We start from the raw sequence: 27,474 nt of genomic DNA on the forward strand, positions 1-27,474 counted from the left end.
GATTACAATGGGCTCATGAGTAAATGGGAAGTTCAAGGGCAAAGGGCAAAGGGAAAGAAAAAGATGGAATACTATTTTGAGGGCGAGAAAAGACAAAAGCAAGGAGAATAACTGCCCATGTTTTCACGCTGAAGGGAAGGACAGGGTGGGAAAGGGGATACTGAAGATAAAAAAGGAAAGAGTGCCAGGACAAGGTCCTGGATGTTATAGGAAGAAATAGGATCCTAAAGCCACATTAGTCACCTTTTCTCTAAAACTATCCCACATGATTACAGCACAATGTTTTACGTTCAGAAATATCTACTCCCTGTAAGTAATTTGTTATCTGCATAATTCTAGCATTAGTTTGCTCTACCAAATCATTATTAAAATTCTGTAAGTCTTTCTTAACTCTTAGAAGGTACACACTGGGGTGTCTGCAAGTAGAGAGCCATATGGTATGCACATAGTGCTCTCATCCAGTTCAGAGAACAAAGGTTTTAAGAGAGACAGAAAGACAGAGATGGATGGATGGATGGGTGGAAACAGGAGAGAAAGAGTGTGTGTGGAAATGATAAAGCAAATGGAGCACAACAGTGATAATGGGCAGAACATAAGTAAAGGGTGTAGAGAGGTTTTTTGCACCATTTGGGTCGTGGCTCAGTTGGTTAAGCGTCAACTCTTGATTTCGGATCAGATCACAGTCTCACGGTTCATGAGATCGAGCCCTGCACTGGGCTCTGTGCCAACCGTGTGGAGCCGGCTTGGGATTCTCTCTCCCTCTCTGCCCCTCCCCCGTTTGTGCTCACTTGAGCGCGTGCTCTCTCTCTCAAAATAAATTAATAGTAAACGTCAAAAAAGTATTCAAATTATGTACAAATAAAAAGTTAAAAAGAGGGAAAGTTTTCACACCTAAACTAAGCAGGGAAGGCAACTGCCCCAAATGGCTGGCATGCAACTGTCAAACTTCTCTACAGACTTTCACAACTACTGAAGGAATAAGCAGCAAAAGTGTAACAATGATGGATAAAGGGATGAGGCAGAAACTTTTACAGCCTTTTACTAAAAGAAAATGTTCAAGCTAATGTATAAGACTATTCTCATCACAGAATGAATGCTTGTATCAAGTGGTTGGGTAATTCCCTATAATCTAGCATACCCAATAAAAAGAAGTCAATCCTGTCATTAGAAAACAATCTGGTTTTTAATACACAGACAGTATAAAGAAAACATAATAGCTGTTCCTTGACAAGTAGAATAGAAAAAAGTCTGAAGCACTGTTTCTGAACCATCCTTAACAGAATAAGCAGATAGTGGTTAAGCCTGCTGTTGCAGGACTTCCTAAGAAAGGGAAAAAACCTGAAGGCAAAATCTATCTGATCCCTTTTCTGTTTTACAAAGGGTTTGCTGATGATGGTAACTCTGGCTGTGAAACAGCTGCCTAACAATACTACAGTATATCTGGAAAAAAAGAACTGATCATATTCCCAATGTAAGGGACATTAATTAGATCAAATACACATAATAGAACTGTCAAAGATAACAATGACCAAGAGGCACCTTCTCCTCTCCATCTCTCTGTGAAAAGCTGTGCTCTCTCTCCAAACCAAAGTCCTATCCAAGCAAGGCACTCTCCTCTCTGAACCGAAGGAGCCATTAGAAGGGAAAACACTGCTTTTTTTCCTTAGTGATACTGATCTTCCATTACTAGGACCCCATCAAGGCTGAAGAGCTCAGCTAGAATCAGTTGTGGACTAAAGTGAAAAGGGTCCCCCCTTCCTAGTAGGGAGGTGGAAGAGCACTTCCACTCTGAAGTTTAAACTCATGAAATCCAGGGGTCAAGGTTTAATGTGATAAGACATCAACATAACATGGCACATCTGATCCCAAAGGAATGACTGACAAGCCAGATTCAAGTTCTAACACACTCAGAATTATTTCTCTTCAAACAGCAGGCCTCATTTCTTTTCAGTAAATCAGGACTAAAAATAACATACAGGATCCAAGCTCTTTCTCTCACTACTAATGTACTTTCTACAGGGTGTTTGAGGCAACTATTTTGAGTATAAAACTAGGATTTTTATGAGCTTTCATTGTTTACTTAAATTGGAATGACTACCCACTACTCTTAAAGGCTTTTCCTTAAAACAAGAGTTGTTAGTAAAGGTGGCTCACGAAATTAAGCCATTTTGCTTTTTGAGGTTAGTGCATAAGACCATAGATTGCTGAGTAAAGTACTATGAAATTTAGTATCAGTCACTCAACAAACACAGGCTGAGGGCCTAAGACATGTACAGGACTCTGAGCCAAACCCCTCCCTGCCTGCCTCCCAGGGCTTACAGTCTAGTTAGCAAGACATGACCTAAAGTAGCACCACTATGTGCTAAAAATAAATAGCGGAGATACCTTTTGTAAATGTTTGGACAAAGAAGAATCTGATCGTAAGTTAGGATGGTCTGAAACTAGCTCTAAAGAGGAAGATGAGCTGAAGAATGGGAGGATTCTTAGAGGGGAGAAGGGTCCTGTAGGCAGCAGCTTTTCTGTTTAAGAAATATTTTCACATCTGCACTCACTTGAGTCTTATAAGAATCCTGGAGGTTAAGAAACTAAACACATCCACAATTTACAGACAGGAAAAGGGAGGTCAGAAGACTGGACTAATCTTGATACAATAAGCAATGAAATGTCCAGCAGCCCAGTGTAGGAGAGAATAAGGAAAAGAATTCAACCGGAGCATAGGAGCCACAGCATTTAGAGAGGAAGAAAGACTAATGACCTAAAGACTAGTTAGAGAAGAGTACAGCAATAGCCTAGCTGAGAGGTAACAAAGGCACAACTTTTAAAAACACACAGAACAAACTCGATTTTAAACACTTGTTTTAAACTTCAAGTTACCAAGAAAACAACAACAAAAATCACCTCTTAATTGTCTTCCTTTCATAAATCAGTTTCAGGGAGGTAAACCTCTAACCAACAAATTCCTTAATATTATCAAAGATTTTAAATAGGCTTATAAAATAAAACGGGAATTGTGAACAATATTGCTGGAATCACAAGTTCACAAATTTCTGGATTGCCTAAATACGCAATATTGTCTTGCAACTCACGAGCAGTATGATGCCTTTTATTTCGATTTCCCAAGATTTTTGGATTTTTCCGTTCAGAACACTTTGATTTAGACAACTGAAGGCCGACTTATTTCCATACGTAAGCCCTGACTCTTCAAAGAGCAAGGACCCTATAAACATTCGCAGAATAAATGAGGTCACTATCAGAGGCAACACTTTGCCAGTCTGTTCCCCCCAAAAGTTATCAAAATCTCAGAATCGAGTTTGGAAGAACCACCTTTCAGCTACCGTTCACCAGCCTTCCCAGCCGGGGCCTTAATGTGAGTAAGGTCCTTACGGTCATGTTTTCCCAAAGTAATGCCACAGTGCCATTTCCCGCAGATGACAACTTCTCAGTCCCTGCCATGTCAGCCTCCCCTGAGCCAGACCCGAGGATTTGTGGGCACTGGGGAAGTCTCAAGGCGGCCGGGCGGCGTCAGGGGCAGTCAGTGGCCGCTCCCCACGCCCTACTCACCGCGACAGGGCGGCCGTGCTCGGGCCCGTCGGTGGCGTCGAGGCGCGGGGCCGAGGCCGGCGCGGCGGGCACCGGGGCGGCGGCGGACGCCGGGACGGGGGCGGCGGCCGGGGCCGGGGCGGGCGGCTGCCGGTGCTTGCCGGCGCGCTTGGCTTTGGCCTGGATGCAGCGCTGGTGCAGGGCGAAGGTGTGCTGGCGCTCGAGCTCCAGGCGCTCGGGCGACACGGCCTCGTAGCGGGCCTCGCAGGTGCTGTGGTGGCGCCGGCACAGCTCGATGCGCCGGCGGAGGCGCTCCATGACCGCGCTGTGCCGCGGCAGCGCGAACTCCGCCATGGGGCAGGTGGGCAGCACCATGGGCCGCGGGCTGCACGGGCCGGGCCCGGGGCGGGCCTCTCGGAGCCGGCTGGCACTGCGGGCTTCGTTCCCCGCCGGCGGCCCGGCCGCCTTACGGCCGCGCCATGGCCCCACGGGCTGCGGAGCGGGCTCGCGCGCGGCGGCGGGTCTTTCTCCGGCCCCGCTCGGCCCGACCCGGGCCGGCGCTCGCTGCCCACCTCAGGCTTCGGCCTGTCCCCGCCGCCCCGGCCCCATTGTTTTCCGCGCCGCCGCCGCCGCCATCTTAAAATTGTTTTCAGGGCCCTCGGAAGAGGGCGGGGCCCCGGCAGGCGACCCCGGCGTCACGGCTGATGAACAGGCACTGCGGCCAATCAGAGCAGGAAGAGCGGGCCGCCCGAGGGGCGGGGGCTAGCACGCAAGAGGCGCGCTGGGGCTCCCGAACGAGTTTAAAAGGAACTCTCAAGTGAGGGGCGGTGGGAAGCCTCTGGGCGGGCCTCAGTGCTGGGCACCGAGCCAAGTATGACCGACAGGAGCCGGTCCTAAACACCACCCCTAGCCCTCAGGCCCTTCCGGGCCCGCGGAAAAAAGGGGCAGTCCGCGAAGCGTTAACTGCCTGACCCAGACGCCTGCCTGGCACTGCAGCGCTTCACCATTTTCTCCTCCTACAGCCTTGTTGAATTGTTTTGATGAACTCTAAAGTAGCCACGCTTTTTCAACGTCAGCTGTTTCTCGACGCATTGCTTACATCCGGCCTCATAATTGGTCAGAATTGTCCACGAGTGTGCTGTGCTGGAAGAGCTTTCTTCTAGCACCATTACGAATCACGGGGACTGTCAATTTCCACTTGATACAAAAGTTTGAACAAGTTTCAAAAGTCCTACTTAAAAACAAAAAAAAACCCAGGGAGCCTAGCCTGACAGTTAAAGGATTATGGCTTAGGTAAAATTGAGTCACTCAAATAATCCAACCAGGGACAATTACGTTCTAGTATTATAACTAGTAGGCATACGGGGTGAGAGACTGGGGGTAAAAACAGGAGCAATGACTCAGTACTGAAACTAGGTATTAAGGGGCACCCAACTAACTCAGTGGGGCCAGCGACTCCTGATCCTGGGGCTGTGAGTTCCAGCCCCACGTTGGGTGTGAGATTACTCAAAAATAAACCTTAAAAAAAAAAACAAAAACAAAACCGGAAAACTAGCTACTAAGCCTGCGTTGGCTCAAGAGATACTAAGAAGTTATTAAGGGCACCCTAACTGCTAAAAAGTTAAACAGGAGGCGCCAGGAGGCTGTTAGTGGAGAGGCACCAACTGGTCAAACATTTGTTACAGTAACGTTTTACTAGGGCCCACAAAAATGTTTTATTTTAAAATCAGGAGAAAAAAATTCTTATTCAAGTAGTATTTTATACAAATGCAGTTAAAAAAAAAATACAAAGTGGCCCAAGACAAAAGCGTCTAGAGCTCATGAAAGCCATATCATGGTCCTGCCTTTTTTTTTTTTTAACCAGTCTTCAAACATACATTTTCTAATAGGAGAGATAATAGTAACTAAGAGTACTACATTCTGTGTACTTCTCTTCCAGTTAAGTAACCCAAAAGCCTAAAGGCACATTTTAAAGCAGTTTTGGCCCAACTTTCAGAAACATCCTTCAAATACGTAAGAATATGTAAAAGAATCTGATTCTGAACAAATTCTCTAAAAAGTTCAATGAGTCCAATAAATCTTAAAGAATATTATCTACAAATTACTGCCCCCCCTTTCCTGCTATCCCTGTTATATATACAACAGAAACTACTGACCCCTAATCCAGCAGAAAAAGAAGGCAAAGTCTACACTGGTGAGATGAAATACTCAATTGTCCATATTTTCTGCAGTAAAACACTTGAATTGACAGTTACCATGAAGAAGTTCAGTCAAAAGCAGACACTTGACACAGGCCTTTAATGTAACACCACTTAGTGACGTGACAATTTGAGGAAAATGCAGAGAATATTTTGTGGGTAAGAGAAATTGAGGAATACATCTGACGGAGTGGGTATTTTACAACAATTTGACAAATAGCCAGCTTGTTAAATTATAATGTAAGTGCTTTTGAAGAGCTAAACACTGCTGGTCGTTCATTAATGTGTCAGACATTTAATTAGAAGGCTGCACCTTCAACAAAGAGTGAAAAAGAGAACAAAGAAAAGGCTTTTTTCTTTTCTTTCTTTCTTTTTGGACAAACTTTGCTAAATAATCCTGGAAAGGCAAATGAACACTAATTTATACTTGCCATTAGCTGGAAGAAACTGTTAAGTGAGACACGAGACGGAGCGTCAGAAAGTGAGGAAGGCAGATTTCTGGAAATGCAATGATCCCACACATTTGCTTCAAGGAGAAACCTACAGACATATTTTCAGGTCTTGCTAAGTAACTGTTTATTTGCACTCAATACATTTGGGAAAGTCTGCTACATAGCTACGGTCACTGTGACCACAGAACAATAGATGAAAAGGATAAAGCACTGAACAGCAAGAAAAATTCATCCCACCCTCCTAAGAATTTCAGTGAACCAGTAAAAAATTTAAGATAAACAAAATAAACAGATACAGCCTTCATCTCTTACGAATATACTTCCTCCCCGAATCTCCCCAATATAAACACTTTGGAGTGTTTATATATATTCAGTGCAAGAAACAGTATCATCGGTACATTTGAAACACCTCTGAAGAAAGAATAAAGCTAAAACAATTCTGAATACATTTCAGTGTGGTGTAATAATGATATCACACTATAGTGATGGGGGAGAGGCTCCGATAGCACCCATCTGCATTCCACATGAAAAAAACAAATCTAAGATCACTTTTTAAAAAATTCTACAAGCGACATTAAAAAAAAAAAATTGCTTAAACAGGACTGCTTTATCATGTAATTTAAGACACAAATGTTACATGAACTGCAAATGAAGACTTAAAAAGGTTAGCAGCTACAAAAAATCAGGTAAATCATGCTATATGTCACTCCTCCCATAAATACTTTTAGCCTGTGTTCAATTACAGTCAATTCTGAATTGGCTCGCCTCTGGCTTAGACTTCTCAAGCCTTTACACAGAGTAAAAGAAATGGATAAAAATGAAAGACAGTATTCTATTCTGTACTTTGACCCTGGAAAGGTGCGGGTCTGCTTAGAAAAGGAAGAAGAAACATACACTTAATCACATAAAGCTTAACACTATGCGGAGCTTTATAATCATTTTCAGCAACGGACTGCAAGCTGCGCTGTGAAGAAAATGCATAGCAGAGGAGAAAGCTGGGAACTGGGGAAAACAGGGAAGGAAACAGTGTCAACACAGTGGAAGAAGTGACGAAACATCTGCATCTACTTGGGAGCTCCCATACCCTGGGAGCATTCCTTAAAAAGCCACCTGCTCCAGAAGGCTGGAGCCCAGACTCTCCCCGTTTGGGAAGCATGACCGCCCAAGTGCCACACTATGCCACCTCCTCCACCGACTGCAAAGCTGTCTGGGAACTGGGCTGTTCCAAGGGCAACAGAACACACACACTTTATGGTCTAAACCAACAAGAGGAAAAGTTTCTTCTTTCTGTATGTCTATTTTTAATACAACTGAAACAGAACCCTTCTATGAATTTGGGCTGCCATCCAATCCATCTCCTCAATTTCCTTAGGAGGAATTGAGTGATGGAAGCAAGCAAAACAAGATTATAACCACAAACTACTGCACTTTAAACATGATTATCAATTTTAAGGGACAGACACACTTGAAGGTTTCTTAATACCAAACTTAGAAAACAAATTTGGTGATAAAAACTGCAATTCATCCCCCTAGCACTTCTAAAAGTTGGTGTTACTTCTGCATGGACAGATTAATATATTAAATTAAGCCAAGATTTTTAAAGACTGGCAAAGTTCTACCACTCTATTTTAAAAAACAAAGATGTTTCAAAACAAAACAAAACAAAATACAAGTTAGTTGCTTCATGTTACGTTTCACAACCATTAATGTTAAATGCTTTCTTTCTACAGAAACAGGGTCCTTTAGGTCACAACTGCAATTATTTACTGCTTAGATGTTTAAAATTACACGGGCTAGTGTTCGACTGGAACCTGTTGATGGTGACATCTGGAGGTTTTCTGAGTTTCAACCTAAGGTGTGCCAGGGTCCTCTCCTAGGACCACACTTGCAGGGGAAGGGGAGGGAGAGGAAATCACAGATCAAGTTCTTTAAGATTGTTTCACTCTCTTCGCGGCTTTCTGTTTCTTGGTGATCTGTTCAAAATTTCATCCTCCTGTTGGGATGAAAAAATAACAAATTCACTGTAAGTAGCATACTTTATAAACAAGTAAAACTTCACCAAGTTTTCAAGATTTGTCAGGCTGAGTGAGGGTAACCCATCTGAGGAAAGAAGAGAATAAAAATCTTTAGAAGAAAGTGCACCAAGAACAAGTGTCTCAGAGGTGGTGGGGTTATGTGCGTTCTAATTTAATCTGTACTGTTTTCTACAGACAGGCACTTTCCTCAATCTAACTCCTAAACGTTTTCTTTAAAAAGGACCAGATGCCATGCTTTCCCCACATTATCCTGTTCGATCCTGAATAATCTACTGGCCTGTGGGCACATTAGCCCCACTTTGAGGCTTCTCTGAGAAAGACGGGATATAAGAGGATGGAAGACTATCCCAGCAGTCCCACACGACACTCTAGATGACAAGCCCAGGGCCTCATTCTACTCTATGGAGCGACTTCTTATATTGTGAGGAAGACTGGTGGATATAAAATACGTATGTGAGACTCGTCCCTACCTGAAAGAAGAGCATTTAGTTGAAACTCTGCATTCTACTTGAGACAGGCTACAGCCATAGAAAATATAAACAGCATTGACCTTTATCGATGGAGGGGCAGAGGTGCAGAAGCTAGAATGGAAACTGGGTAAGCTTTTCCAGCAAAGAGCAAACTGAAACAGAGATATGCTTGGAAAAGGGCCCTAAGAAAGGTGTAGACAATTCTCTTTCCCTCGTACCTCTTACCAATTCACCCAAAATCTGGACCCGGAAACCCAGTGAGTTCTCAGACCTTCCTCTCCTATCACCTGGCTAGAGCCACCATATCTTGCCTGCATTATCACAGCAGCCTCCTAACTGTTCTCACTGATTCTCCCGTCTGTAGAAAACACAGCAGCCAGAGTATTCAGATCCTGTCACTCCTGTGCCCTAAAGCCTGCAATGGCTGCCCATTTCACAAGAAGGAAAAGCCAAGCTCACATTATGGCTTGGGAGGTCCCACTTAATCTAGAGCCTTCCCCACCCCAACCCCCCCAATGGCCGCACTGGTCCTCTAGACTACTACTTCAGGCCACTGTACTGGCTGTTCTCTCTGCCAGGAATGCTCTTCCTAAGGACATCTCCACGGCAAAGTCCTGTATCTCTTTTAAGTCTGCTCCAGTGTCACTCTTCCATGAGGCCTACCATCCCTAACATTGCAACCCATCTCACCTCCGGTACTTCTAATACCCCTTCCTTTCCTACTTTTATTTTTCAGGCCCTATAGTTTCCTAACATACTATTCATTCATTTCCTTATAATGCCTCTTGCTTACTGGCTATTTCTTCCTACTGGAATTTATGCTCCCCAAAGGCAGGGTATTTTTGTTTCTGTCTTGTTCGTTGGCAATGTGCAGCACATGATGGGCACTCCAGAAATGTTTGTTGAATGGATGAATCCATGAGTAACAGGGATAAAAATTTTAGAATACAATTATTTGCTCAAAAAATACTTTTTATTCCCTCCTAACCACTAGACCCCTAGTGAAGGAAATACTTTTTAAGGGCACAGCAAGGAGAGAGGAGACAGATGTGTTACATTAATAACCTGAAGTTACCATCTTAAAAACACTGTATTGGTTTTCCCCTAAAACCTTCTGCTTATTCCAGAAAACCATTTGTAGCACAGAAAAATACTTCCGAGATTCAGATATAGTTTAAAATTAACCAATAAAATGTGTACCTGTCCTAAGAATTCCACTTTTATAAAACTAATTCTAACACATTTTTTAAATTGCCACAGCAAATGAAAATTACCCTATGGAAGTACCCCCTCTCTAGGGGCACCTGGGGCTCAGTCAGTTGAGCATCCAACTTCGGCTCAGGTCATGATCTCACGGTCCGGGAGTTCGAGCCCCACGTCGGGCTCTGTGCTGACAGCTCAGCCTGGAGCCTGCTTCAGATTCTGTGTCTCCCTCTCTCTGCCCACCACCTCACACTCTGTCTCTTTCTCTCTCAAAAAATGAACATTTAAAAAACCTTTTTAAAAATGCCCCCTCTAGGGAAATGTACTTTCACTTGAGTTGCTTGAGATATAAAGTGTACTTTTCCTTCGTATTACCTCTGCTTTAGGTTTTCTATCCTCCTCCTCTTGACTGACAGTGCCACCATCTTCTTCAGCATCACTTTTCTGCTTCTCTTCTAAGACAGAAATCAAAAGTACAACAAACTGAGCGAAACCTTATATTTGTTTTTGGTAATTAGACCATTAGCATTAGAACATGCTTCAACATTCAAAAGCAATCTTTATTGTTTGAAAACACCTTAGGGTCTTAGCTTAAAGCAGATATTCTGGGGCCTACTTCTTACCAAGTTTTTCTTCACCTTCCTCCTCCTCATCTCCCTTGTCCTTTTCCTCTTCCTTCTCTTCTTCTTCCTCCTTCACATCTGGTTGAGGGGCATCAGTTTTCTTATATTCCACAGGACTTGACTGTTTCTGAAATATTCCCCCAAAATGCAACAATTTTGCTTACGCTTTTATGTTAACATCTACAAACTAAGTTCTATATGAGGCTATATACTGGTAAAATGAGTTAAGATATATAGGGGTGCCTGGGTGGCTCAGTCAGTTAAGCATCCAACTCCTGACTTCGGCTCAGGTCATGATCTCCCAGTTCGTGAGACTGAGCCCTGCATTGGGCAGTGTGCTGACAGGGCAGAGCCTGCTTGGGATTCTCTTTCTCCTCTCTCTGCCCCCGTCCTCCAAAATAAGTATATACACTTAAAAAAAAAAAAAAAAAAAAGGTTTAAAAATGAGGTAAGATGTAATTCCTGCCCTGAGAGTTTTCTCTTCAGTGAGCATGTGTGCAGGTCAAGGGCAGAAGAAACAGTAAGAACAAAGGGTGAGAACAAAGAACGAAACACACCCAGTGCAAGGTGAAACATAATCCTCATTTAATAGAAGTAGAGCACTTAAACAGAATTTTCTTGCCCCTTTTTTTTTTCTGGAGTGCACACAACAAAGACTAAACAAGAAAAACTAAAAATAAGGCTGGATTACTCCCAAATGTATTTTGGGGGGGAGGTAGGGATGCTGAAGGAAGAATGCATAATGAAAAAAATAAAAGACTGAATTGTAAAGTATATGAAAACAGCTATTCTAGGAAGAAAAGCTGGTTTGGGCCCAGATGGCTGGTTCTATACCTAAGTTGTTGTGTTTTCTGTTTTTGTTTTCCAGAAAGCTGCTGCCAAATATCATGGAAGGGCAATATTGCAGGCTTAAGTACTTACTAGAAACTGAAGGGCTATAAATCCTCCTCCCATCTGGGCACAATAAATGGCCACTGAGAGTAGTGAGTAAGGTTCCAGGTGTGGCCCACTCATTACTGATCTCAGGCAACAGATCTTAGTTATATTTAATATGAGTTCTTTCTAAAAGTGACTAAAAAAAGAAAAACTCATACCTTTCCAGAGCAGCAGAAGAGGATAACAAGAAACACAGGCAGAGCTACTGTCAGGATGTAGACCACCCAGAGCCACGGGCGCTCCTCAGCCGCCTCAATCATCTGCCCCACCACACCTGGCTGAGAAACAGGATGAGATGGAGCTCAGGTCCTTGTTTTTGACACCAAATACATAGGTGGCACCGTTTCGCTGTTTAACGTCTGTATGGCACTACTCCCTTGTCAAAGGGTTTGAGCCAAGACAGTCATACAACATAAAAAGGAAATAAGAGAAAGTCTCCATTTTCCCCGTTTACCATCAAGGTGGTTTCCCTTGCACAGGTGTGAAAGCAGGTTTCTTAATCACGTGCCAGAGGCTCCCTTAACCTCACCGCCAGTGAATGAATGATTTCTTGATCTCAATTATCTCTGGCTCTCGCACTCACAGCTTGGCCATATGGCCACTTGTGTGAAAATTCCATATATTGGTAAACCATGATTCAACATTTAAGAGTGCATTAAAATATATCCTAGGGGGCACCTGGGTGGCTCAAGTGGGTTAATTGTCTGACTCTTGATTTCGGCTGAGGTCGTGATCTCACAGTTCATGGGATCGAGCCCCGCGTCAGGCTCTGCGTGGACAGCAGAGCCTGCTTGGGACTCTCTCTCTCCACCCCTCCCAACATGTGGTCACATGCTCTTTCTCTCTCTTAAACATTAAAGAAAAAATTTTTTAATTAAATATACACATACCCTAAATGGCAAATTTTGTTAAATATGCTTTAACAAAGTAAAAAAAAAACTACCCTACACATAACACAAATAGGGAATCTGAAGCCATCATGTCAGACTGGTGAAATCATGTCCAAACACCTGGTATTTTGTTTTTAGCAGGCATACAGTCACACATTTTATGCCACTATTCCCAAATAAGGTAAAAGACAAATCCTAGAAGATAGCCTGTCACAAAAGAAACAATTTGTTACTTGCAATAACAGACATAAATGCGTAAGAAACAAGCACAAACCTCAGCAGCTCCGTCGGCAGCTTTCTTCAGGCCCCATCCATCATTGGCCCAATCATCAACTACTCTTCGATCACCGCAAATAATAAAGTTGTCAAAAAAAATGTCTGAGGTCATGGACCACAGCTCCAAACCAATAGCGCTAAAAGGAGTCATTTTGAAAGGTTCCAGATCTTCAAAGAAGTCTGGATTTGGTATTTTCCGGGGCTTCCAGATTCCCTAGAGAAAAATTTTAAAAAATCACTTCAGATAATGAACAACACAAACTTATGGTGAACCTAAATAAGAATTAAGATGAATTCTGCATGATCAATGAAGGCCAAGTGCTGACTTTGTAAAACTCAACTGAGCAACAGGAAGAAAACAATAAATGCTACTGACGCCTCTAAGATGTCTGGATTCCAACTACTTTCAATTTCTAACATCATCCATGACCTTGATCCAAACCAACACCTCGCTCTGCCTGGCACATTCCAACAGACTCTTATCAATAAACAGCCTTGAACAAGTACAGACTTGTCCAGTAGTGATTTAAAATGTACATGACCTTCAACCAGCAATTTTGCTTCTTGATAACTAGCTAGAGAAATGGTTATCACATACACCAGACATGTTCAAGGATGATTACTGCAGAAAGGACGCCGAAAGCAAAAATGGCAATCCACCTAAATGGCCATCCACAGAACAGCTAAAGGCACTTTTAATTAAAGGACAATTTTAATTTATCTTATTGCTTGACTGCACAATTAAAAATACACTTACAAACGGAAAAGTACACACATAGTGTATGCACAAAGACAGAGACCTATGCCTTACATTTTAAAGGGAACCAAGTGGAAATTAACAATGACAAATCATCTGACTAGGACAGAAACAGCAAGACAGACCAGGGTCTAAGTGGTTACATGTTTGTAGTGAAGTTGCAGCTTTATAACATCACTAGCTCTATTCTGAGCATTTTATATTTGCATCTCACAGTCTTTTCACAGCTGAAATACTAGGTGAAGCAATGACCGGACTCAGGGTCGGGGAGCCCCTTCCCACGTCAGGGCTCTATCCACCCCATTCCATGGATTGCTGGTTTGGATCCAGTGGCTGCAACACCCCCACCACAAAACATAAGGGTGCCCAAATCACAAGTTTTCCATTTTTCTTTTCCTTTTTTAAACACAAGTTACAAAGCAATTAGGAAAGCTCTTCCTTCCAGTTTCTAGGTTTATTTTTTCAACACTTAACATATAAACTCTCTCTCAACTCGGCAGTTTGTTCTTAATTCAATAGTCTGAATACAGTGATCCACCTTAAGGCCTCACTACAAACAAAACTTCTATCCAAACAGATCAGTGAGGCAACTCAACCATCAAGAGGCACAAACCTGGTAGTTAGGATTGTCAATCATGGGAGGCTTCCATTTGCCTTTATAATTAGGGTTGTCAATCATAGGTCGCTGCCAGAGACCACACCCAGGGGCCGACTCACACTTAGGGTTGGCAATCTGAGGAGCCTCCCATTCTCCATCCATATCTTCATCCCTGTGGAGAGACAAATTACAAATGGATCCTGTGACGCAGGACTGATGGCCATGCCAGGGTTCCCCTGAAATCCTGCAGAAATTCTTTCACGGTGTCATACTATGATGACACTGGAGTACCATCTTGTTTCTGCATTTCCAGTAACATGACAGTCACGTTAAAAAAGACAAACATGGGGGTGCCTGAGTGGCTCAGTCGGTTAAGCGTCCGACTTTGGCTCAGGTCATGATCTCACAGTTCGTGAGTTCGAGTCCCGCATCAGGCTCTGGGCTGACAGCTCAGAGCCTGGAGCCTGCTTCAGATTCTGTGTCTCCCTCTGTCTGCCCCTCCACTGCTTGCACTCTGTCGCATTGTCTCAAAAATAAATAAACATTAAAAAAAAAAAAAATTAAAAAAAAAAAAAAGACAAATATGAGGATGCCTGGGTGGCTCAGTCAGTTAAGTGTCCAACTTTGGCTCAGGTCATGATCTCTCAGTTCATGAGTTTGAGCCCTGTGTCGGGTTCTGTGCTAACAGCTCAGACTGGAGCTTGCTTCAGGTTCTGTGTCTCCCTCTCTCTGTCCCTCCCCTACTCACACTGTCTCTCTCTCTCTCTCTCTCTCTCTCTCAAAAACAAACAAACAAAAAAAAGACAAACACGAAATTAAATTTGTTGAGCTGTACACTTAAGTTAGACACTTGGCTATATTTAATTATTAACTTTTACTTCAGTAAAAAAAGCAAGTAATTAAAAAAATTAACTGAAGCTCTTACCAATCCTCCGGCTTCTCTGCATCTGGATCAGGTACATATTCGGGCTCATCATCTAACCAGCCTTCAGGTTTTGTAGCTTCTTCATCTGCAATCTTAGCAGGGGCATCTTCATCCCTTAAGCACAAAGGAAAAGGCTAGTTATGACAGCACTGACCAGGGAATCATAATTGATCCCACTTGTGAATCTGAAACAGGGCAATCTAAAATACTGAAGTCTTGCTTAACCTCAAAATTTTAAATAATTCCTTCTAGACAATATCTGTAACTCATTCATCTGATAATGGTCTAGTATTCAAAATACAGAGAGAGCTCTTACAACTCAGTAATAAAAAGACAACCCAATTTAAACAACGGCAAAGGATGTAAATAGACATTTCTTCAAAGATACACAATTGGCCAATAAGCACATGAAAAGATAATTTAACATCGTTAGCCATCAGAGAAATTCAAATCAAAACCATAATAAAATATCACTTCACATCCACTAGGTTGGCTGTGAGAAAAATGATGGATAAAAACAAGTGTTGGCAAGGACGTGGAGACACCAGAACTCCCATACGTCACTGGTAGGAAAGTAAATTGGTACACCCACTTTGGAAAAGTTCGGCCGTTTCTCAAAAAGTTAAACGCATAGTCATCATATGACCCAGCGATTCCACTCCAAGAGAAATGAAAACGTGGAACCACCCAAAAACCTGTATATGACTGTTCATAGCAACATTATTCATAACCATTTCCAAAAAATGGAAATAAGCTAAACATCAGTCAACTAAAGAACGAATGAATAAAGTGTGTCGTTATCCACACAATGGAGTATTCATCAGACAGAACAAGGAACAAAGTACTGACACGTGCTTCAACATGGATGAACCTTGAAAACATTATGATGAAAACATTATGAAAAAAGCCAGACACAAAGGGTCGCATATTATATATAGTATGCTATGTCCAGAATAGGTTAATCCAGAGACAGAAAGTAGATTAGTCATTGCCAAGGGGCTGGTGGAAGGAAGAAACAGGAAGTAACTGCTTAATGGGTATGGGTTTCTTTTTGGATGATACAAATGTTCTGGAATTAGACCATGGTGGCAGTGGTTGCACAATACTGTGAATATACTAAATTGCTGAATTGTACAAATTAAGAGGATGGATTTTAGTATGTGAAATATAATTCAATTACTCTGAAAATAAAAGTTCATCAAGAAGAACCTAATTTCAAAGTTTTATGCGGTTACTGTATAACAGTGCCACTTCAGCTGATAAAACAAAGACATCTTCTATCCTTGGTCACAATTACGGCTTCTTTTTTGAATAATGCTTACTTTAAATTAATGGCATGAGAACTTGTATAATATTCAGCTGGCCCTTTTAATTAAGCCAAACATTCACACTCCCACCCCTAAAATAAAACAGCTAGGTAGGCGGAGTCCAGACCTAATGTTCACGAATATACAAACTTAGCATTTACACTAGCACAGCATAAAAGTTTAGGTACATGTACTTTAAGGGAGGAAAAACATGAGCTAGAATTTAACTCCTCTTTGTTCACTTCCTGACGTTTCTGAAAGTCACTGTATCCGAGTTCAAACATGGCCACACACAAGAGTCTAACCCTGCCTGTTTTCACTCTCCATTACTCTCCCGTTTTACACTGCATGAAAAGCTCCACACTATATACTCCAGTTTGCTCACACGTGTCAAGCTCACTCCTGCTTCCCCACTACTACACACGCTGTTCTTCCTCAACGGGGAATATCATTTCTGATCATCACCACTGGGTTGACTCCTAACCCACTTTCAAGTCTCAGTTTGACCTGCCCTGCTTCAAGAAGCCACCCCTGGATCAGGTAGACCCGGTGCTCTGGTCACCTGCTGACACCTACTGCTAGATCACTTGCCACCTGCATGCCGACTTCACCTGCCTGTCTCATGGCTGAAACTGGAGCTTTGTGGGCAGCTGGTATCCCCACAGTTTTGTTCCACTGTCCAAAGCAGAGCAGACATGTCTTGAGTGAGATTTAAATGGGAAAAGGTTATTTTTCAAGTTAAAATTTAACATTTCAAGACTTTTAGATGTGAATTAATAGAAGTGCTGGAAAGGCCAGGCCAGAAGAGGTTCTGCTATAAACCATGTTACCACAGACAAACTCTTTCATCAATTTCAGCATTTTGTGGCTTATGAAATGGTGTCAGGCAATCCAGACGATCACTATGGCCCCATTGCAGCTACAGTGGTCTACGTTTCTCCTACCATTTAGACAGGATCACAGATTATTGAAATTATGAGATCTTAGCCAACATTCGGTTGTTTAGGCCACATGGAATGTATGAAATGCTGCACTCCAAGACTCACCAGTCATCCGGTTTGACAGCATCAGGATCTGGTATTTTTGGTCTTTCATCCCAGTCCTCAGGCTTCTGATCATCTGGGTCCTCAATTTCACGTGAAGGATTTACAGAAGGAGTCATGTCGTTTAGCAAATTTCCACTATTCACAACAGATTGGTCCACTAGTATTTCAAAACTATTATCTGGATTCAGGACTGAAAAAATTAAATGCAATTTTAAAAAGTTAATTAACCACTCATTCCCCAAGCTCTCTTTACACAACAGAAGATCATATTTCTAACAGAAAACAGAAGCACAGAGTAATGACCTCAGGGCATTAGAGTCAGAACATGGTCTTGAAACTTTAAGCAAATTAACCCACTCTTCCTTAACTATAATTCATAAACACTAGTTCCTCAGGATTTTAAAATTAAAACATAATGATACATAAAATTTAAAACACCAAAAGACTTCAATTATGGACGTTAAAAACAGCAAAACACCAAAGGTATATAAACTGATGCAATGATGATCCGATACAAATGGTTACACACCAGTCAACAGGCAAATAAGTTTATTTATTATAACCATCCCCCCAAGTGGAAAAAGCCCTCTTCCTCATTTTTTGAATTGGTACTACCGCCATCTATGTTACTAAAATTTCAAAGTACACAAGTTTTTTATTTTATGCATTGAACCACATGTCCTATGGTTGTACTTTTGGAGCCCAGTAGAATTTTAAATCCATAAAGGTATCTCAAATGAGACTTCCTCTAAAGCCCAGATCCTACACCTAAATCTCTCCCAGGCAGCATATCCAGAATACTATGGAAATCAAGCAGCAACCACTCCGCTGTCCTCAGTAATGACCAAGACCAGCAATGTCAGCAGTAGTATGTACTCACGGAGAGCTGCTGCTGCTTTTGTGAAGTTAAGAGAGCAAGTGAAATATAGCACCTTCAATTTTTAATAAAAAAATGACACGTGTTTATACACATACAGCCAAACATATGTTACAATGTTGATATTTCAAATAATTTTAAACATCTTTTGTTTTGCTTATTTCCAGCTTTTGAATTCCACACTGAGTATGTATTACTTTTGTTACAAATAAAAAAAGTTACTATATTCTTTAAGAAAAGAGGCATGTCTATATACGCTCAAACCATCAGGAAAAACTTCATTAAAACAAAAGATGCAGTCCAAACGATTAAATTCAACTGTCTAGGTGTTGGAGCATCCAAAGTTCAACTGACAGATAATTTGAAAAAAAAAGTACATATATTTCTACTGTGTCCTATCATTTAACATGTTATCAACAAGAAAATAATGACAAGAAAACGAGGGGAATCAGCAAAGCTCTTTATGGAACACGAAAGATCACTCTGAAAATGTCTCAAACCCCACTTCTCAATTCAACCTACAGGAGGAGAAACCTTTTTTTTAGTGATGAGAGATTAAGTTCTTTACACCACTACGATATTAAGTCAACAGAAACTCTTACTTGCAGGCTTGGGTCTCCTCCAGGTGTACAACCTTTAAATTAAAAAGATGATAAATGCTATCACACCCCCAAATTAATGCATATTCTTACTTAATGTATAAAGATGTGTTTTCTTATCAGTAAAATAGGTCTTTAGATCTGCATCTGGCCTCTTAGCGTGCTTTTCTTCATATACACCCGTTTTGGGGTTTTTGTGGCGGAAGATGAAGTGCAATTTATAGTCTTCTCCACATTTATCTGGACCAAACATAATCGTATAAGGGGTCTTGTCGTGGAACTGATCCTTCAGAAACAAAAATGAATTATTTTAAGTGACTCAGTCAAAGTGTTCAAAAGCAAACTTTCAAAGTGTGATATTTCCTCTAATAAAATCCCAGTAAGTTTTTGGCACCTTAAAGAAAAAACATTCATTTATGAGGCTTATATAGCTACCAAAGAAAAAGAAACTTTACATGAGAATATATGAAACTGCTTTAAAAAACAAAACAAAACAGTAGGGGCACCTGGGTGGCTCAGTTGGTTAAGCGTCCAACTTTGGCTCAGGTCATTATCTCACAGTTCGTGAGTTCGAGCCCCACATCAGGCTCTGTGCTGACCGCTTGGAGCCTGGAGCCTGCGCTTCAGATTCTGTGTCTCCCTCTCTCTCTCTGCCCTTTCCCTGCTTGCACTCTGTGTGTCTCTATCTTAAAAATAAGCATTTTTTAAAAAGTTAAAAAAAAAGTCAAACTGGTGCAGTCACTCTGGCAAACAGTATGGAGGTTCCACAAAAAATTAAAAATACAACTACTCTACGACCCAGCAATTGCACAACTAGGTATTTATCCAAAGGATATAGGTGTGCTGTTTTGAAGGGGCACATGCACCCCAATGTTTATAGCAGTACTATCGACAACAGCTAAAGTTTGGAAAGAGCCCAAATGTCCACTGACGGATGAATGGATAAAGAAGATGTGGTATATATATACAATGGAGTATTACTCGGCAATCAAAAAGAATGAAATCTTGCCATTTGCAACTACATGGATGGAACTGGACAGTATTATGCTAAGTGAAATTAGTCAGAGGAAGACAAAAATCATATGACTTCACTCATATGAGGACTTTAAGAGACAAAACAGATGAACATAAGGGAAGGGAAACAAAAATAATATAAAAACAGGCAGGGTGACAAAACGTAAGAGACTCTTGAATATAGAGAACAAACAGAGGGTTGCTGGAGGGTTTGGGGTGGGGGGGCTAAATGGGTAAAGGGCATTAAGGAATCTACTCCTGAAATCACTGTTGCACTATATGCTAACTAACTTGGATGTAAATTTAAAAAATAAATAAATTATTTTTAAAAAGTAATGCATATACCTATAGCTAGTTACTGCTTCTTTCATAAAACAAAGAAATAAGTTTGCCAAAACTAAAAATTACCTAGAACAGAAATCAGGACAAGATAGAATGGCTTTGAAATTCACATTTCAAATAAAAAGCAAAGAAGTCTCAAAGTCATTATTCCCAATCCTCTAAATATTTCAAAAGCAGGAGAGGTCTTTATTTACACAAGTGTAAACAAAACTTTCCTTTTCTCTAAGATCCTTAAAAGATAACTGTGTGGGTGTCTGGGTGGCTCAGTTGGTTGAGTGTCCGACTTCAGCTCAGGTCATGATCTACCAGTTTGTGAGTTCGAGCCCCATGTCAGGCTCTGTGTTGACAGCTCAGAGTCTGAAGCCTGCTTCAGAGTCTGTGTCTCCCTCTCTCTCTGCCCTTTCCCCACTCATGCTTTGTCTCTCCCTCAAAGATAAACATTAAAAAAAAAAAAAAAGATAACGGTGTGTGGTCCCATAAGGAAACAGGAAGTACCTACCAGGTTGAGTTCTGGGGTTTTGGAAAGCAGTTTCACATAGGCACCACCACATTCTATTCCATTTTGGAAATTAACCTCATACCTAATTTCAAAGAGAAAAGCAGAAAACCATAAGCCATTTTGAAAGATCAAATTTCTTAATTTACTTCCCCTTTCCCCCAATCTTGGTCACATATTTTATCACAGGTCATACGTTTATCCTTAAGAAAAATTCCATCTTCTATTGCTTTTGAAGATTTTTTTTTTTTTAAGTAAGCTCTATGCCCAGCATGGGGCTTGAACTCACCACCCCGAGATTAAGAGTCACACCCTCTACCAACTGAGCGCCTCATCTTCTTTTGTTTTTGAATGACTACTCAATACCCCCCACCAAAAATAAGTAAAATAAAACAAAACCTTAATGCAGATTCCCACTGAACACTTTTACAAAACCCAGAAGTTCATTTGATATTAGGGGAAAAATAATCTGTTTCAAAGAATTTATTCAGCAGGAAAAATATACTGGATTATAGGATGTTTAATACACCCCAAACCAGCTACTAGAACATATAATTATTCTCATAATTCTTTAAAATACAGTAATAATGTTCTGACATCTAGGAAGTTTCTATCAAGCAAATGTTTCACTCACTGAACAATGAGAGGCTTGGTATCAAACAGGAAGGGCTTGTTCAGTTTTGCGGAGATGGCATGATGCTTGGCCCGAGACATCAATACAAGTCCTTTATCACCTGGAAGCTTTGTTTCCTTCATTTCATCTACCTCCCACTTTCCTGCAAGACATCAGAAAAAACTCCAGGTATTCCTTAATTATACCTTTGAAGATCTCTTAAATGGTAACAGACAAAACTCCAAGTTGTTTAAGTCTATCATGCTGGCAAATTTTTACCATATTCCATTTACCTATGAGAGCTGGTCTATTAAACATACACACATTTAACAGGTATTAGGATATGGTTTTTAAAAACCTGTAGCATATTCACTTCATCAACGCCTAGAAAGACCTTCCACTTCCAACTGACAGTACCACAGGTGATAAACTACCTCTCCATTTTATGGTATGAAACAGTCAACAGGTCTAATCCTATGAACACACAGACAGCAAAACTCCCAAGGAAAAAATCTTAAAATGTACACATATTCCTTTCAAACTAGCCTTAAGAGATACTATGGAAACAACATGTGAAGCCTCAATTTGCTCTTACATCTACATCAAATGGAACTCACCATCATATTTGGCAATTTCATCATCAGTGTCCTCTTTCTTGGCTTTGGATAAAATCCACCTATAATTAAGAAGACAAACCCCCAAATTAAGATTTAAAGGACAGCTGGCCTGTGAAAAGAATCAATGGAAATACTAACAAAAGCAAGATCTACCCAGGTCTTCGTAGCCTATTTAACCACTCTACTTTCTTTGACTTTTATTTTTTATTTATTTGTTTAGAGAGAGAGAGAACACATGCTCCATGTGCAAACTTAGAAGGACAGAGAGAGAGGGAGACAGAATCCCAAGCAGGGGGGGATCCTAGCTGGCTCAGGTGGAGAAAGCATGCAACTGTCTGAGCCCCACGTTGGGTATAGAGATTACTTACTTACAAATAAATAAATTAAAAAAAAAAAAAAAAAAAAGAATCCCAAGCAGGCTCTGAGCTGCTCAACTTGGGGCTCAATCTTAAGAACCATGAAATCATGGCCTAAGCCAAAATCAAGAGTCAGACACTTAACTGACTGAGCCACCCAGGTGCCCCTCTTCAACTTTTAAATCTGCCACACAAATAGTAATACATTGAATTCAACTCACAAACCTGAAAAAAAAAAAAAAAAAAAACTACCAAACCCAGGAAACAATTCCACTTTTTTTGAGACTTAAGAGAAAAAAATTTTTCAATTCAAAGAACAATACATAGGGTCGAGGGAAAAAGAGAAATGGAAATTAGACCCACATGCTCTAAAAAAATTTTCTAACTGGGCATGTTCTAAATTTTCCTAAAACAGCACAAACACTGGGGACATAAAATAGACATTTCACTACATGAAATGCTATGCAAAAAGGAATCCATTATCACATCTTACTTATGTGAGGTTTGCCTCCAAGATGTTTTCCCCTAAGAGACACTTACCCTGACAGAGTTCCTCTGTCAAAGGAATCAGCAAAATACACTTCCCCTGTTGGAACCGGAGCTTTGTAGGTGACCTATGTTTAATATAAAAATGAGACTCAAGAATTGAAATTTGCAGCACTATTCCCTTCTTAGTAGGATTTGCTTTTAATTATCCCAAATTTTTATAGCAGGCCCTCAATTCAATGTATAAAAAATTTATCATTGGCAAGATATACAAAAGGCTACTATTTTTAACTCAACTTCCCCTTGGAAAAAGGTCCAAATTTACCTTCATCCTTTGATTATCTCAAGAAGTAAAACAAATAGATTCAAAGACCACTTCAAACCTTTGGAGACGGAGGAGCACTGGTATCTGGTTTTGATTTTGAGTCTTCTACCTCTTCAATAACATCATCGAGGTCGTCCTCAATATCAATCATATCATCATCATGGCCTTCGTGAGCATGAACAATTGTCGTTCCAAGGACCAGTAACATACAAAGCAACCACTTCCCTTCCATGATCTACATATAAAAAAAGTAAAGTAAGTTAAATGTATCACTTCCTTTTAAAATCTTTGTAAAGAGGGGCACCTGGATGGCTCAGTCTGTTATGTGTCCAACTTCAGCTCAGGTCACGATCTCGCGCAGTTCATAGGATGGAGTCCTGCATTGGGCTCTGGGCTGACAGCTCAGAGCCTGGAGCCTGCTTCGGATTCTGTGTCTCCCTCCCTCTCTGCCCCTCCCGTGCTCGTGCTCTGTCTCTCTCAAAAAATGAATAAACATTAAAAAATAAAAAACTAAAAATTTCGTGAAGACCACTAACCCCTCTCTTATTTAAAATTAAGGCATTCAAGGGGCACCTGGGTGGCTCAGTCGGTTGAATCTCCGACTTCCGCTCAAGTCATGATCTCACCTTGAGTTCTAGCCCACATTGGGCTCAGTGCTGACAGCTCCAGGCCTGGAGCCTGCTCTGGATTCTGTCTCCCTCTCTCTCTGCCCCTCCCCCGCTCACGCTTTGTTCTCTCAAAAATGAATAAACACTAAAAAAAAAAATTTTTTTTAATTAAAACTTTCAAATCAGAGCCAGAACAACTTAACCATGACTATTTCATTTTACAGGTAAAGAAAGTGAGCCAGAGAGATCAAGGGATTTTCCTAAAAATCAGTCAGTTAAAAGATTCAATTTCAAGAAAATTTCAAAATGAAACTCAAAACGATTGTTCCCATATATAATATCATGTTGGCCACCGACCTAGGGTGTCCAAATGCAATTTCAAACTAGCTTTTTGCATTTATAAAGAGTTTGACAACGGGCAAAAATCTCTTTCACATATTAATTTACAATTTACAATGACATGGTAACAGAAGAGCTAATCAGCCTCACATTAAAAAGTTAATAGAGATATTGTTCCAAGATCATCAAGTTTAGATAGAGCTTTTAACTGGTGTTTTAAGGCTCACCAACAAAAATACTAAGCCAAGGACCAGCTACTTTTATCTCTTATTTTTTAAACACTTAAATGTATTATATCAGGCTGTCATGGCTGGTAGTGGGTCCTCTTTCTAAGGACCACAGATCTAAAGATATAAAAGCCGAGCCACGTGGATGCACAGCATGATTTAAGAATATATAGTACAGGGTTTTAATTGTGCCAGATGAAAAGAGTTCTAGAGATGGAAGGAGGTGATAATTGCACAAGAATATGAATATACTTTATGCCACAGAACTGTACACTTAATAATGGTTAAGATTATAAATCTTCAACAGAAATTAATTTTTTAAAAAAGAGAATAAATCTTATGTGTTTTTAAACCACAATAAAAAACTCAAGGAAAAAACCTGAGCTTAATATTTTTGGTCTCTTGTTTACAATAAAGACTTTTATTTCTCAGGCAAAGTCCAAAAAAAAAAAAAAAAAAAAAAAAAGAAAAGAAAAGAAGAAAGAAGAAAAAAAAAAACAACTGAAGGAGCTCCTTCACAAACTTCAAATGGCCCCAATACACAACCCTGGCTGCCATTTTGACCAGTTAAGTTCCTAGAAAAAACATAAATCAATGTACTCTCATGTTGAATTTAATGCCAATTCCTTACAAACTCTGTAATCCTTTAATGTAACTCAACACATAGAACTAAATTTTCATGCGTCATTTCCTGGTATTCTTTTATTTACGCATCTTAGGACTGTGTTCCCAAAATGAAAGAAGGTAAAGTAGACTGGATTCTTAAATGTTTAGCATCTAGACAATGCAGAAAATACAAGTATTAATAAAACCATCCATAACCTTTCCTAGGACTGGATTAGTTTTTAGAAAAAACTCAGTATCAACATTCTGCTACAGTCTCTTATATACTTAAAAAATGCCAGTAATCGCTCATTTATTCACTGGAAAGACCTCTATTTTATGCAATCAAAACAATATACAATGGTATAGCAGTACTGCTTTGATTTACAACTATAAGGGGATTCTGTGAAAGTAAACAGGCTGATTCAACCCTTTTATCTAAATCAATTTTATACAACTCCTAAGTTCTCTCTCATACAAACAATGCTATAAATGGGGATTAGATCCCCAGCAAAAAGCTATAAAACCAAATTAGCCCTAAACACAGCTAAAGCAACAGCTTTATGGCTACAGCTTTTTTTTTTAATTTTTCAATGTTTATTTATTTTTGACAGAGACAGAGCATGAGTGGGGGAGGGGCAGAGAGAGAGGGAGACACAGAATCTGAAGCAGGCTCCAGGCTCCAAGCTGTCAGCACAGAGCCCGATGCAGGGCTCGAACTCACAGACCGCAAGATCATGACCTGAGCCAAAGTCCGTCGCTCAATCGACTGAGCCACCCAGGCGCCCCTGGCTACAGCTTTTTAAAAGTAAACAAAATGTGGTTAAGACTAGTAGTAATTAAAAGTACAAAACAGGGGTGCTTGGTGGCTCAGTTGCCTAAGCTTCCAACTCTTGATTTTGGCTCAGGTCATGATCTCACGGTTTCATTAGATCAAGCCCCCACACTGACAGCTCGGAGCCTGCTTGAGATTCTCTCTTCCTCTCTCTCTGCCCCTTCCCCTCCCCTCACACTCTAGCATGCTCTCTTAAAAAAGTACAAAACCAATGGATTACTTAGGACTAAGTAAGTACTGGTGCTGGAACACTCTTTTCCAAGGAAAAAAGCTAATTAGGGAGACAGTCTGGTAGGCTAACTACTCACCTTTAAAAAAGGTAGGACTGAATCGCTTCTCGGCCTTTTGGCTAAAATCAAGTGCAAAAAGGTAGGACTGATTTTTATTCCTCAATAATTTTTAATTTGTTGATATATTGTTGCTCTGGACTGAACTGCGTTCCCTGGCCACCCCCCCACCCCCCCCCCCCCCCACCCCAAACCTGTTGAAGCCCTAACAACGTCCAATGTGACTGTATTTAGAAACAAGACCTTCAAAAATTAACGTTACTTAAGAGGTCATAGGGTAGGGGCTCTGGTCCAGTGGAATTGGTATTCACCTAAGAGGAAGAGACACTAGAAGCGTTCATGCACAGAGGAAAGTCCACATGAGGACACAGTGATGGCAGCTCTCTGCAAGCCAATAAGAAAAGTCCTCACCAGAAACCAATCCCGACAACCACCTTCATCTCGAGACTTCCAGCCTCCAGAACAGAGAGAAAATAATTCCCTCCTGTTTAACCCCTGCCCTTAGTATTCTGTATGGCAGCCCAAGCAGACTACAACAGCTGTCCTCAGGTTTTTAAGTATAATGTAATGCAGTGTTTCTCAAACTTAAACAGACATCAGCATCACCCAGGGGTGAAACAGATTGCTGGGGTTCATCCCGAGTTTCTGATTCAGTCCACACCTGAATTTTACCTAACTAGTTCCAGACGATGCTGAGGCTGCTGGTTCAGGAATCACACTTTGAGAACCACTGCTTAGGGTTTATGAATAATCCATCTGTGCTTTGTTTTCCAGGATATAAAACATTTTCATATATATTGTTCATGTAAAACCTCCCGTGAGGTATTACTCTTTTATTTCACACATTATGAATGAAAACTTAATGAAATTAAAATAGCCTACTTATTACCACAACTAATAAGTGAGACTCAAAGAATTCAAATCCTGTATTTCTATTACACTGGACAAAGTGTTACTATGCAGTTGAAACTGACAGAGTATAATGAACAGAAGACAGGAAGACTAAGGCAGGAAGAGCTAGTAGGGAGTGATCTGGAACAGGGGGGTTCAGGTAGGGTTAGTGAGGAAGGAGCGACCGCAGAACAGCTAGTCCCAGATGTGGACCAAGGAGCATGGGGAGAGAAGGCATCTGCGTCACGCAGACAGAATGGTCCCACTGAAAGGAAAACAGTTTTCAGGTAGCAGAAGGCTACCTGTCCCATCAGGAACAACAAAGAAAATCTCTAGCAAACTTCAGAAAATGGACTTCTCCCCCACTGCCATCTCCTCTACACTCTGAGTTGCAGAACCTGGTTTTTTAGGTAAGAGAAGTGTGCGGGAACTCATCGGTCACTTTCACATTATCCAGAAGGTCACGAAGCCTATGAGGAATCAGTATGGCCAAACCACAATGCTCACAGCTCTTATGTGCCCTCATGAGCCTCACCCACTGCCAGCTTTACATATACTGCCTTAACACCAGTAATCTGCCAGTACTCCCGAGAAAATGCTACGGCCAATAAGTCCATTCTAGTTCCCACAATCACTATTAAGCCTCCTTAAATGTTCCAAGTTCTGTCAGAGACTTGTCCATACTCACAAACAATTCAGCAA

The 27,474-nt window shown here is 41.0% G+C and overlaps 2 protein-coding genes across 5 annotated transcripts in view; both read right to left on the reverse strand.

The window, feature by feature from the left end:
• Positions 1–4,208, reverse strand: part of MAML1 (mastermind like transcriptional coactivator 1) — a 43,729-nt gene extending 39,521 nt beyond the window's left edge. Inside the window, exon 1 of one of the 2 annotated variants that reach the window (XM_047859574.1) lies at positions 3,562–4,208. In XM_047859574.1, coding sequence (XP_047715530.1) covers positions 3,562–3,915 — 354 coding nt within the window. In that variant the 5' untranslated portion in view covers positions 3,916–4,208. Of the gene's footprint in view, positions 1–3,086; positions 3,526–3,561 lie in introns of those variants that run through there. The other variant, XM_047859583.1, reaches the window with a different exon arrangement.
• A 1,611-nt stretch (positions 4,209–5,819) lies between these two features.
• CANX (calnexin) overlaps positions 5,820–27,474 on the reverse strand; it is a 34,133-nt gene continuing 12,478 nt past the window's right edge. For 2 of the 3 annotated variants that reach the window (XM_047853788.1, XM_047853778.1), the window contains 13 exons: positions 23,041–23,217; positions 22,712–22,785; positions 21,816–21,874; positions 21,220–21,361; positions 20,589–20,670; positions 18,827–19,019; positions 17,258–17,447; positions 14,905–15,018; positions 13,995–14,151; positions 12,623–12,838; positions 11,617–11,736; positions 10,523–10,649; positions 8,091–10,354 (listed from right to left, as the gene is read on the reverse strand). In XM_047853788.1, coding sequence (XP_047709744.1) covers positions 10,212–10,354; positions 10,523–10,649; positions 11,617–11,736; positions 12,623–12,838; positions 13,995–14,151; positions 14,905–15,018; positions 17,258–17,447; positions 18,827–19,019; positions 20,589–20,670; positions 21,220–21,361; positions 21,816–21,874; positions 22,712–22,785; positions 23,041–23,214 — 1,791 coding nt within the window. In that variant the 5' untranslated portion in view covers positions 23,215–23,217 and the 3' untranslated portion in view covers positions 8,091–10,211. Of the gene's footprint in view, positions 10,355–10,522; positions 10,650–11,616; positions 11,737–12,622; positions 12,839–13,994; positions 14,152–14,904; positions 15,019–17,257; positions 17,448–18,826; positions 19,020–20,588; positions 20,671–21,219; positions 21,362–21,815; positions 21,875–22,711; positions 22,786–23,040; positions 23,218–27,474 lie in introns of all 3 variants that reach the window. The other variant, XM_047853795.1, reaches the window with a different exon arrangement.

The sequence above is a fragment of the Prionailurus viverrinus genome, chromosome A1 (genome assembly GCF_022837055.1).
Source record: "Prionailurus viverrinus isolate Anna chromosome A1, UM_Priviv_1.0, whole genome shotgun sequence".
Lineage (NCBI taxonomy): Eukaryota > Metazoa > Chordata > Mammalia > Carnivora > Felidae > Prionailurus > Prionailurus viverrinus.